Raw genomic sequence first — 13,746 nt, 5'->3', positions numbered from 1 at the left:
AGCCGCTTCCTCCTCCCCCACAACTGACAGTGTATCAGCTAGGGAGGAGATGCCTCTGTTTTCTTTTGGATGGCCTTGGTCAATTATTTATTAATATATAAATCTAGTCTCACTGGGAATGTTAGTTGCTGTTTATTAAACTAGGATGTGGCAAATATTCTTGAGTCTTAACCCCATACCTATTAACTAGTTAGTCAAAGCTATGGTTTTTGCGGTAGTCGTATGGATATGAGAGATAGACCATAAAGAAAGCTGAGCACCGAAGAATGGATGCTTTTGAACTGTAGTGATGGAGAAGATTCTTGAGAGTCCCTTGGACTGCAAGGAGATCCAACCAATCCATCCTAAATGAAATCACCCTGAATATTCATTAGAAGGACTGATGCTGAAGTTCCAATACTTTGGCCACCTAATGGGAAGAGCCAACTCATTAGAAAAGACCCTGATGCTGGGAAAGATTGAGGGCAGGAGGAGAAGGGGACGACAGAGGATGAGATGGTTAGATGGCATCACTGACTCAATGGAGATGAGTTTGAGCAAGCTCTGGGAGATGGTGAAGGACAGGGAAGCCTGGCGTGCTGCAGTCTATGGGGTTGCAAAGAGTCAGACAAGACTGAGCAATGGAACAACAGATTATTTTGTTATTCAACTCAAACTCTCATTTACATTCCCATGAAATGTGCATATATCTTAATACATTAATGCTTTCAGAAACAGTGACATGAATGTACAGAAGGAAAAGAAAACTGTTAATTGAAGCTTCCTTCTCCCCCTCATGCTTCCTCTATTTGGTACAAAGAAATCTGATTATTCAGATACACTGAATTTTATATTCTAGGATCTAAGTACCTTCCTTTTAAAGATATGAAAAAAATCTACATTTTTTGCCATCTTTTTTTTTTTTTAATCCCACTATATCTTGAGGAATATGATTTGAAGGCATTTTTTCCTTTACTGTTTCCTTAAACACCGCCACATACTTATCCCCAGAGGCACAGTTCACCATTTAAACTAAGTTAGGCTGACCCCCCAATTAATATTCAAATTAAATTTGTGCTGCACCTGCATATGCATGCATGCTAAGTCGCTTCAGTCATGTCCGACTCTTTGTGGCCCCGTAGACTGCAGCCCTCCAGCCTCCCCTGTCCATGGGGTTCTCCAGGCAAGAGCACTGGAGTGGGTCACCATTTCCTCCTCCAGGGGATCTTCCTTACCCAGGGATCAAACCAGCATCTCTTACGCCTCCTGCGTAGAGGAGGTTGGCAGGCAGGTTCTTTACCACTAGGGCCACCTCAGAAGCCCTGTATCTTCACAGATGATTAGATGACTATTTTTAAAGGCTTACTTTTCCCGATGAAAAGAGCTGTTTATGCACAAAAACTGACAGGTCATAACTGACCACTTGCCTGTGTTGTGGAGACTGTCTCCCAGCAAAGTGAAAAGTTCTGAGTGATGGTGCTGATTCTGGAGTCAACATTTAATGAGGAAATGGGTGTGTGTAAGGAGAATGGTGCAGGATAAGTGCTGAGCCACTTAACACAGAAGTATTAGCACCAGACATCTTCAAAAGCAAATCTCCTCTGTAAATATTTGCCTTTGTAGAGCAACTTGCAAAATGTCCTGCCTGCCTCTACGTTGCCTAAACCTTTTAATACACATGTTTATTTTTGTTTAAAAGCCTTTTCTGTGTCTGCTCCTTCCATTTTAACAAATGTAATTATAGATAATTTAGGCTTTTTAAAATGTCTTTGTTATTCAGGTTAAAATACCATTTATAAGCAACAATATATTGTGGTAAAAGTTGACTTTGGAATGAGTCTCCAGAGTGCAATTCTCTGTAGTTTGAGAATCTAATGGATACATGTGAGGACCAACTGGGAGGTTTAGGGCAGAAATAACACTTCACTTCTTAAAGGTGTAAATAATGGGAAGGGTATTATGATAATTTGGGTTCTGCATCTTTCTGTCTTAGGTGATAATTTGATAATATATATATATATATATATATATATCAGATCAGTTACTCAGTCGTGTCCGACTCTTTGTGACCCCATGAATCACAGCACGCAAGGCCTCCCTGTCCATCATCAACATCCAGAGTTCACTCAGACTCATGTCCATCGAGTCAGTGATGCCATCCAGCCATCTCATCCTCTGTCGTCCCCTTCTCCTCCTGCCCCCAATCCCTCCCAGCGTCAGAGTCTTTTCCAATGAGTCAACTCTTCACATGAGGTGGCCAAAGTACTGGAGTTTCAGCTTTAGCATCATTCCATCCAAAGAAATCCCAGGGCTCATCTCCTTCAGAATGGACTGGTTAGATCTCCTTGCAGTCCAACACCACAGTTCAAAAGCATCAATTCTTCGGCGCTCAGCCTTCTTCACAGTCCAACTCTCACATCCATACATGACCACAGGAAAAACCATAGCCTTGACTAGACGGACCTTTGTTGGCAAAGTAATGTCTCTGCTTTTGAATATGCTATCTAGGTTGGTCATAACTTTCCTTCCAAGGAGTAAGTGTCTTTTAATTTCATGGCTGCAGTCACCATCTGTAGTGATTTTGGAGTCCCCCCAAAAAATAAAGTCTGACACTGTTTCCACTGTTTCCCCATCTATTTCCCATGAAGTGGTGGGACTGGATGCCATGATCTTTGTTTTCTGAATATTGAGTTTTAAGCCAACTTTTTCACTCTCCTCTTTCACTTTCATCAAGAGGCTTTTGAGTTCCTCTTCACTTTCTGCCATAAGGGTGGTGTCATCTGCATATCTGAGGTGATTGATATTTCTCCTGGCAATCTTGATTCCAGCTTGTGTTTCTTCCAGACCAGCATTTCTCATGATGTACTCTGCATATACATTAAATAAACAGGGTGACAATATACAGTCTTGATGAACTCCTTTTCCTATTTGGAACCAGTCTGTTGTTCCATGTCCAGTTCTAACTGTTGTTTCCTGATCTGCATACAAATTTCTCAAGAGGCAGATCAGGTGGTCTGGTATTCCCATCTCTTTCAGAATTTTCCAGTTTATTGTGATCCACACAGTCAAAGGCTTTGGCATAGTCAATAAAGCAGAAATAGATGTTGTTCTGGAACTCTCTTGCTTTTTCTATGATCCAGCGGATGTTGGCAATTTGATCTCTGGTTCCTCTGCCTTTTCTAAAACCAGCTTGAACATCAGGAAGTTCACAGTTCACATATTGCTGAAGCCTGGCTTGGAGAATTTTGAGCATTTCTTTACTAGCGTGTGAGATGAGTGCAATTGTGCGGTAGTTTGAGCATTCTTTGGCATTGCCTTTCTTTGGGATTGGAATGAAAACTGACCTTTTCCAGTCCTGTGGCCACTGCTGAGTTTTCCAAATGTGCTGGCATATTGAGTGCAGCACTTTCACAGCATCATCTTTCAGGATTTGGAATAGCTCCACTGGAATTCCATCACCTCCACTAGCTTTGTTCGTAGTGATGCTTTCTAAGGCCCACTTGACTTCACATTCCAGGATGTCTGGCTCTAGGTCAGTGATCACACCATCGTGATTATCTGGGTCGTGAAGATCTTTTTTGTACAGTTCTTCTGTGTATTCTTGCTACCTCTTCTTAATATCTTCTGCTTCTGTTAGGACCATACCATTTCTGTCCTTTATCGAGCCCATCTTTGAATGAAATGTTCCTTTGGTATCTCTGATTTTCTTGAAGAGATCTCTAGTCTTTCCCATTCTGTTGTTTTCCTCTATTTCTTTGCATTGATCACTGAAGAAGGCTTTCTTATCTCTTCTTGCTTATATAAATACTGCTCTAAATAAGAAATGACACAGCATGGAAAGAGACTATGACCTTGGGACTGTATACTGTGAATCCACAATCTTTGTTTCCCACTCATATGCGTTACCTTGGAAAGTTATTTTTCTAAGTTAAATTTCAGTTTTCATCTACAAAATGTTTATGACAACATCTCCCTTGTAGTATTGCTCTTAGAGTATCATAAAGGTAACAGGTCTCACACAGTTACCTTTTACCTATACATGGAGCTATTATTTTTCCCTACAGTCAATATCTTGTAAGAACATTTCACCAAAGTTCAATTTTTAACTGTTAGTGTAAATTCATCATTAGTTTAAGAAAGATAATTAGTAAAAACATTCTACCTTCAACTATTATTTTATGAGCTTCACTGGTGACTCAGCAATGAAGAATCACCCTGTCAAAGGAGATACAGGTTTGATCCCTGGGTCAAGAAAATCCACTGGAGAAGGAAATGACAACCCACTCTAGTATTCTTTCCCGGGAAATCCCATGGACAGAGGAGCCTAGTGGACTACATCCATGGGGTCACAAAAAGTTGGACACGACTTAGAGACTAAACAACAAATTATTTTATAGTTTCTTATATCCAACCAGAACTCCTGTTTATTCATTGGGCATTTCCATTTGTCCTCTCATTTTATGAAAACCCCAGGCTCAAATTTTGAATAACAAATCCATCAAAGTCAGAACATAGTACAAACACTCATGACATTTTCTACTCCCAGACTTCCAAATACATGGATATCTGGATTCCTAGGATCTCCCCATTGACACTTTGGGATTGAAGAAACTCCTGTTCTTGCAGAACCAGAAAGAACCCACATGCCAGATTTATAAGTTTCTTTTATAGTGATCTTACACGGTGTTGTATGAGGCAAATGGCAACCCACACCAGTATTCTTGCCTAGAAAACTCCATGGACAGAGGATCCTGGTGGGTTACAGTCCAGGGATCACAACGAGTCTGATGAGACTGACAGACTACACTTCCACTTTGAAATAGTTCAACTTGGAAACACACACACCAGAGCCAGGACCACTGTGAGTTTCTGAGTCACAGACTTCACTATCCAATCGAATCCATCTTTATTGAATTACGTAATACTTAGTATGTTTAGAGCTTTGACAAGAAGTTTATTTCTTTACATATCTGAGTGAATCAGCTTTGGAAACATGAAGAAAACTAATAAAGCTCCTGGCTTTTAAAATTTTAAAATACTGAATTACATCATCATCAAGAAATGTAGTAGTCTATATAATGTGTCATTTGGAAACATGAGGCTGCTGATTTAAGGGCTGCTGAACAGTTGGGATGATTGTCCTTCCATAATGGGAAATCTAGAAACTCTGGGGCTAAAATTCCAGGCCCCATCTGAAGCAGATTTACTATTTACAGTAATTTTAACTCAAAAATCAGTATCTCGTCTTAGAATACATTCAGTGTCTCCATATTTTCAGGTACCTCTAAAGTTAGTTTTATATAGTGGAGCCCACAAGCCTAATAACAAATGCTATGATACTGTTGTCCATTAACAGTCCAGAGAAAACAAAATTTCTTTGATTTTTCTAGGAACTGATATTATGGGGGTGGAAAATCTTACCACATTTGAGGGCTCCAGTTTCTTTCTTCTCGCCAGATCTGTTATGTTGATGCCATTGTAGTTAATGCTTTCCATGCAGCCTTTGAAATTCTTTCTACTGCTGGAACTTGGTTTTCCAGAGAAAGGTATGCCTCCAAAGGTTATCTTTGAGAAAAAGATAAAATGTAAACATTCCCACTGTATTTGGCTTAAAAAATAAAAACATTTACAATAAATTAGACAAAACTAGTAGTCAGCTATCGTAACCTCAGCTAACATATACAGACATTTTTTCTGTATATGCCTCTAAAGTCTGTTGCATATTAAATTATGTTGTTACTGAAGTATATACTAATTGTATTAATTGTGAAAATTAGATTATAACTTGAGCAAGAAAAGAGCAACAACTGCTAAGCATTTTTAATACCTGGAAGGTATTTTATCAATTTTCCTGAGAATGTTCTAAAGGATTTTACACAGCAAACATCTTTTATAAATATTAAGCATATATTTTTATGCTTATAGTATCAATAAATGTTACTAGTCATCTTTAAATAACCCAGAGCTAATATATTAAGTTTATGACTTCAGCCCAAAGGAAGGAATTTTGTATTCACCCTTTTAGACATTGTAGTCTAATGATCACTGGCGTAAAAAAATTGTTAGGCTTATTGTGAATACAGAAAATAGTTCCAAAAGTCTCACTGCTATATTGATTAGAAATATCTTTGGGTTTGGAGGTTATAATTTGAGAACTACAGTCTTAAAGATATTATAGGTCTCCTAAATCTTGAGGAATAAGGTCAATGCTCCTTCCTGTGATATTCAAGCAATTGTTAAAATCACAATAAAAAAGAACATATATTTTTCCAGAAACCTTTGATCAAATTACATTATTATAACATCAATTTCATATAATAGAAAATTATACTTAATTATGTATTGCCAATAATGACGCGTACTGCTAATAGTGAATGAATCTATTAATCATAGCTGTAATATCAAGATATATAATCCAGACATATTTCTTTTAAGTAGTATTCAATTACCAATTTTTCCTACAAAGGTTGGAAAATGAAAGACATCTTTCAATGTCAAAACTTTATATTTGATATATAAGGCAGAGATCTTTGGGTTTTAGAAGATATATATTATGCCTCTGTTATACAGTGCTTTTACATTTTAGCTTTTTTAATGTAAATGTTTAAGATTATTTTTAACCGTTCCTTAATTTTTAGTTTACAACGTTGTGTTAATTTCAGGTAGCAAAGTGGTTCAGTGATATATATATATATATATATATATATATATATATATATATGTTCCTTTTCAGATTGTTTTACATTATAGGTTATTTAAAGATACAGAATACAGTTCCTGGGCTGTACAGTAGGTACTTGTTGTTTATCTATCTTATATACAGCAGTGTGCATATGCATTTTAAATTTTTAAACAGTTTTAGGGAAAAAAGCACAAATTAATAATAGTTTATGAGACAACCATAAAATTTTAAAAACTCACTTAAAATGCGACTAAATGTATTAATAACAGCTGAATATACACTATATATTCAGCTTCCCTGGTGGCACAGAGGTTAAAGTGTCTGCCTGCAATGTGGGAGACCTGGGTTTGATCCCTGGGTTGGGAAGATCCCCTGGAGAAGGAAATGGCAACCCACTCCAATATTCTTGCCTGGAGAATCCCATGGACAGAGGAGCCTGGTGGGCTACAGTCCACGGGTTGCAAAGAGTCGGACACGACTGAGCGACTTCACTTCATACACTATATAGCATTTGCCTTAGAGTTTAACTATGGGAAGGAAAGAGAAAAACTAAGAATAAACACACAAAAAAGAATCAGGAATCTACAAAAGGAAAAACAGGGGCGTTCTGAAATACATTAGGGAAATATTTTCAAGTGGCACAGAACTGAACTTATTAGGTGCTATAGTAGTTAATATCATAGGTTAGGATTACTGAGACTTTAATAGAGTGTTGAATTTCCTATCCACAATTTATTTTACCAATTTCTGCTCCAGTTGATAGTAATAAAATCTTCCATGCTTAATGACATGCAGCATCACACTGTGAATAATATTACTAAATACTATTATAGTTGAAAGTATTGCTTTATTCCTTCTCGCTGTGCATAGTTTCTTTACTGGGGGACTCCTATTTTCCTTTGGGATGATGACTTAGATATTCCTTATAGTTTCTCTCTTTTCAACAACCTTCAGCTCATGTCCTATCTTATAGAAGGTAACCTGGTGAAGCATCACAGGCTCAATTTACCAGATTCCTTACAACTAAGAGAAGTGGGTTCAAATCCCAATTTCTAATGTAATTCATCATTTGATATTAAGTGGTTGCTTCTTCTTTCTTGTTATATGTCCTTATCAATAAAATATTCTCTAATACTGTCATCATTCTCATGGTAAAAAAAATAGCTGCAGTTGTTAGATTAATAATCAGATATTGATATGGCTTACATTATTGCCTTACTAATGACACTGTTGTTCAGTGACAACCTTGACTCTAAAAAAGAAATGCACTGACCATTTTGTTAGCTGCCAAGAGTTTCAAAAGTGAGACAGGGCTTAACCAGATACCTCTGGGTGTCCTTTCTCCCACCATCTTTAAGAAAATAATCCTGCTTTTCAGCTGAGCACATGCTCCACAGCCAATATATGGCATTTCCCACCCTCTTTGAACAAGATTTGGTCTCATGAGATTTAAGCCAAAGGGTTGCGTGTGACTCTAAGAACTATAATTAAAGGAGGGATGGGGGCACAGTGTTCTTCATTTCCTTCCTTCACACTGTCTGGAATGCAAAATGGAAAGTGAGTAGTCAACTTGGAGTGAGCTGCAGAGGGGATGGAATAGCAGTGGAATAAAAGGAGACTGGGGTCTTGACCATCATGGTGCTGCCTCATGAGCCCAGGGCTAACTGCCTACAGGCCCCTTTTAGGTGAAAGGAATAAACGTGTCTGTTATATGCAGTCTAATTAATTATAACTGATACATGTAGTAATACTATGTATTACTAATAATATGTAGTAATATCTGTTATTCCCTGATGCCTCCTCTCAAACAAGCCATGTGCTACTATTTTCGCTTTATGGAAAGGGAATATGATTCGTCCAATGTCACACAACCAGGAAGGGGCAAAAAGGGATTTAAACCCAGGCTTAATGGCTCCAATTTGAGCTCATACACTTGATTTTCTCCAAAACTGCATCATGTTGAGATACAAAGGTAGACCCAGACATATTCATGGGCACCATCTGCCGATAATTGCAGTATCTAAGGAAAGGAATTGGATAGCAGCTCTACAAAGGGAAGTAAGCTGAGTCTCTCCTGACTCTCTGTCAATTTAAATTTCTTTCTACGTCTCCCTGACAAATATGTCTCAGGGATTTTAGTCCACAGGTGAGGTTCTCAAACATGGTATTTTATCTAGAAGGGCTCTGAAGTGTTGATGAAACTGCTGACCATATAGGAGGGGTTGTGTGTGCAAGAATATTCATAGATTTCACCGCAAATTCAACAGGGACTATGATCCCAAATTTTTAATTCTGTTTTTTTGAAAATTGGAATTGTGTTTGCCCATTGCTAATGTTTTAGGATTTCTCACCTCTTCTAGAATACTTCAAAGTTTATTAATGTAGGAGATAGGTCTGTAGGAGATAGGTCACATAAGCCAAGATTAATACTAATTTAGAGAAGATAGGAATTCAGGGAATTTTCACATTCTTTGCCTTTCAACAATCATTTTCACTTTACAGAGATGTTTTTTTGGGAGTAATTATTCCCTGATAACCTTAAATTTATTTTAATGTCAATAAAAGCCTCTGTATCAAAGTTTATATTGCATATTCCATTCTAAATTTCTGTTTAGAAATATATGTAACATATTCATATTATTGGACTTCCCTGGTGGCTCAGATGGCAAAGCGTCTGCCTACAATGTGGGAGACCCAGGTTCAATCTCTGGGTCAGGAAGATGTCCTGGAGAAGGAAATGGCAACCCACTCCAGTATTCTTGCCTGGAAAATCCCATGGACGGAGGAGCCTGTAGGCTACAGTCCATGGGGTCGCAAAGAGTAAAATAAAATAAAAGTCTCTGTATCAAAGTTTATATTGCATATTCCATTCTAAATTTCTGTTTAGAAATATATGTAATATATTCATATTACAGAAAATTTAGATTAGAAGCTATTTAAACATATAAGGAAAATAAAAAAATATAGTTGTAAAACCTGACTTTTCACATACTATTTTATGATAAGTACATTTTATGTTCTAACTACATATAAATCTAAAAGATTTATGGGTGGATATCAATAATACCACTGACTCAATGGACATGAGTTTGAAAAAATTCCAGAAGATAGTGAAGGAGAGGGATGTTTGGCATGCTGCAGTCCATGGGGTTGCAAAGAGCTGGACGTGACTTAGCAACTGAACAACAGCAATCAGTAGCACACATATATGTGTATATATTTATATATCTGTAATTTCAACAATGGGACCAAGGCACATTGAAATGGCACAGCAAAGTCATAGGGGTGCCCCAGTGATGAACCTGTTTTTACAGAACTTTTATTCCTACTTATGATTAACATTTTTGATGGACACTGTAAAGTTGAATTGCTCTCCAAAAAATTATTTAAAAAAAACTTTATATGCCTCTCAGTGTGTTATGAGAATATGTATTTTTACCAGACCAATATGATCACTGATTACTTTTAATCTTTAGTCATTTGGAAGGTAAAAAATATCTTTTTATTTATGAACAATCTCTTTAAAATAGTCTGTATTTTTATTTATTTTATGACATTTATATCTGAGAAAATAGAACTTGTCAAAGGAACTATCTATAGTCATGAATTTATAAATGGTTTAATGTAGGATTTCTTATGCAATGCTTTCTAATAAATACTAGGCAATCATGTATATAACATACTGTATATTATCAAAAACAAGCAATTTATAATTACCAATAAAAAGATTATGACTTAATTTATTCTGGTTTTGTTAAATGGCTCTGATAACATAATAAATGGTCCTTTCCTTCAAATACATGCTACTTTGGTTCCAAGTTTTAAAAAATATTTCAATAACTCATTAACAATTTAAAATTTAATGAAATGACCTATATTAATAAATTAGGTTGTGAAGCTGTAAGTTTTCTTTGGAGAATAAAATGAAAATGGTATATGAAGGTATATAATTAATAATAATTCAACAAGACAGCATAAAACTGAAGCAGTCACTTGATGCAGGACAATTCACACATCCTCAGGTTTACCTCATAGTCCAAATCCAGGTAGTCGAACTCCCCGTTGGTGCGGAAGTGCTGTGTGCTTCTGTCCAGGGTGAGGTTGATGCTCCGGCCCTGGCGCTCAATAACCACAGAGTGCCAGTGGTGATCATCCAGCAGGCTTCCTGTCATCACGGACGTGTGGCCGTATATGGGGCCAAGCTGGTTGCTTCCTGAATCACGTGAATGGAAAAGGACCCAGGTAAAGACACCAGAACTCTATGTCATCTGCTACACCATGGGCAGACATTTTTATGGCATCTCTGTCTATTGTAGTTTACATAGGACAACCAGCATGGAATGATACTTAACAATAGTGGCATGTTCAAACTACATAAAAGCTATTAAAGATGGAAAAATCTCTGTTCCCTTAAAAACCATGAGCTTTATTTATTTATTTTTTCAATTACTGGGCCATGAATTCTGCTAAGTTTGGTATATTCCGTATGAAGTCAGTGCCCTATGGGCTCTGGAGTCAGAGTCCCTGGATTCTGATGCTGTTCCATCACTGGCTTGCTCCATGATCCTGGCCAAGGTAACTGCTCTCTGAGCCTCTCTTTGGTCATATGTAAAATGGGAAAAATAATAGTGCCTGCTTTACAAAGTTGCTGTGAGGATTAAATTAATCCGTACAAGAACTTATTTCCTGACATACAGTGAATGTTCATTAAAAGTTACCTGTTAATTTTTATTATTTTTTTTTGTTATTATTATTATTGGTCAAGAAAATACAACATGACAAATATTTTCTGATTCCTAAAGCCATAATCTTAAGCACAACATAATATTTAATGTCATGGAAAATTTACTCAAGTTATACTTTAAAATAAAAATCTGCAAAATTACATATGTAGCATTAGTTCAATTTTGAAATAAGATCTCCATAGCAACAGAACTATAAATAAGAGTGGAAGATTGTGAAAGTCTGAAATATTTATTAAGGTCATCTCTGGATGCTGTTTACATATTTTATACCATTTTCTATTTTGTCTAATCAAGCATTACTTTTTATGGTCAGGCAAAACTAAATGCTATAAAATAGACTATTGCTTCAGAATAAATAGCATAATAGAAATAAAATAAACACACAATTGACTGAAGAATTATTTCCTTTTTTCACATTTATGATGCTAATACACTTATACCTGACATTTTCTATGGATCTCCTATATGAATTTTTTTTTCCTTTTGGTGATGAAATCAAATGTTTCCCTGTGACTGTGATTATGACTGTGTACGTAGATAGGGATGGGAGAGGAAGAAAGAAAAGAAAGAGTAAGTTTAAGTGAAAGAATACATTCAGTTTTATTACATTAAATATTTAGACTAGAAGACTAAGCAGTATCTAGATGTGCCTGTATTAAGGAAATAGCATTAAAACTGAGAGTGGATATCTGAATGGATGTGTTTCCATGGTTGTCATAAATTTGTCAATAATACTCTATGTAAATTGCTTTCCAATGACATGGTAATGATCTTTTTGTATGAGGCCATATGATCAGTTCTTGTTTCAGAATAGTAACATCACACTCTTACAAGGCCCAGCGGCTTTTAAAGGCTACTCTGTGTATTTCACTTTAAAAAAAAAAAAGGAGAAAAGTTTGAAAAAATAAATTACTTTAGATATGATCCAATTTTATAAAGAATTAATATGTAAAGCATTAATCACTCTTTTCCACCACTAAAAATAGTGTGGTCTAGTTTTTCCAGACATTTTTAAAAATTATATAAATATAATCATATAATTCATATACATATAAAATATTGATATAACATTTATAATTTGCCTACTGTTTTAATTTAATGCCTGTCACATTCCCCAAATTATTTAACACATACCAATATATTTGTATGTGTTAATTTTTTTTCTTTCAATATTTGCTATTGTAACTAATATCACAAAGTATACATCCTTGGACAGAAATTCTAGAGCTGTTTCTTATTATTTCTTTACGATTACAAAATACATAGAAAATTAAAATATCTGAAGATATATTATTAAATTGTTTTCTTGAAATATTTTTAGGACAAAGAATCCTTTTTATTGTATAACACACCGATACAGATACTATTATTTTTAAAATTTATTTACTTGCTTGAAAAAATTGGAATCATTATTTTATTGTATATTTCTTTCATAGATAGCTTGATTGAGCATTTGGTGTTTACAGACTATTTATAATTTTTCTTCAGTGAGTTTTCCTTACATTCAGTGCAGTCACTCAGTCTTCTCCTAAAGTCTTAGTACAGTTATAGAGTGGAATGAATTTTCATTCAAGAATGACATTAAACTTCTCTATTTGAATTTTCCCAGGTTTTGGCATGCATTTTCATTTTACAATTTGAATATAAAAATTTAAATATCTTTGTATATTTTTAAAATCAGCTTTCTTGGATAGTTTTCTTGTTATGGAAGCTATTTTTTCTGTCAGATAAGATTTTGAATGTGAAAGTTTTATAATGAAGAATAATCTTTGTAGATACTATATTAAGTATTATCAACTGAAAAAAACTAACTGAAGTTGTATTTTTTAGTATACTAATGATTTTCAATGTAATAAAAGTTAATATATGGGAAACAAGCCATATTTAAGAAAGTTAAAACCATGTTGATAAGAAAATCAAGCAGGCAGGATCTCTTTGTCTTCTAATGTTCAGTTTTAAAACTTTCCATTGGGGTGCATTCAACATGCAAATTTTAGTTATTGATATAATTTAGATTACAAAATCTTTATAGAATCCTAAAATCACTAAACATAAAAATATGGAATATATGATGCCCTTCAAACAACTCTTGAATAAATTCTGAAAGTTTTAGGCCAGCAAGAAGAGGATAGATATATTACTGATTTGCATAAATTGTAACTCTGAATGTCAGTATCTGTCTTGTGGACCTTCCCTTTAGTTTTAAGTAAATCTTAACTACATTATCAAAATACAAACATGTATTAGGCTTGTCCACTTAGAAACAACAACAATAGCCCAAAACAAAATAGTAACTCCTTCTTTGAGTTTCATCTCATTTTCTAATTGGCATATTATTTC

The 13,746-nt window shown here is 35.3% G+C and overlaps 1 protein-coding gene across 1 annotated transcript in view; it reads right to left on the bottom strand.

Moving 5' to 3' along the window:
- Window positions 1–13,746, bottom strand: part of CNTNAP2 (contactin associated protein 2) — a 2,330,533-nt gene that overhangs the window by 1,306,942 nt on the left and 1,009,845 nt on the right. The window contains exons 6-7 of the mRNA XM_070369076.1: window positions 10,690–10,874; window positions 5,401–5,544 (exon numbers count right to left, since the gene is read on the bottom strand). Of these exons, the coding sequence (XP_070225177.1) occupies window positions 5,401–5,544; window positions 10,690–10,874 (329 nt within the window). The remainder of the gene's footprint in view (window positions 1–5,400; window positions 5,545–10,689; window positions 10,875–13,746) is intronic.

This window comes from Bos mutus, chromosome 4, assembly GCF_027580195.1.
Source record: "Bos mutus isolate GX-2022 chromosome 4, NWIPB_WYAK_1.1, whole genome shotgun sequence".
Lineage (NCBI taxonomy): Eukaryota > Metazoa > Chordata > Mammalia > Artiodactyla > Bovidae > Bos > Bos mutus.
The sequence above is the reverse complement of the archived record's forward strand: the minus strand, read 5'-3'. Positions and strand labels throughout refer to the sequence as shown.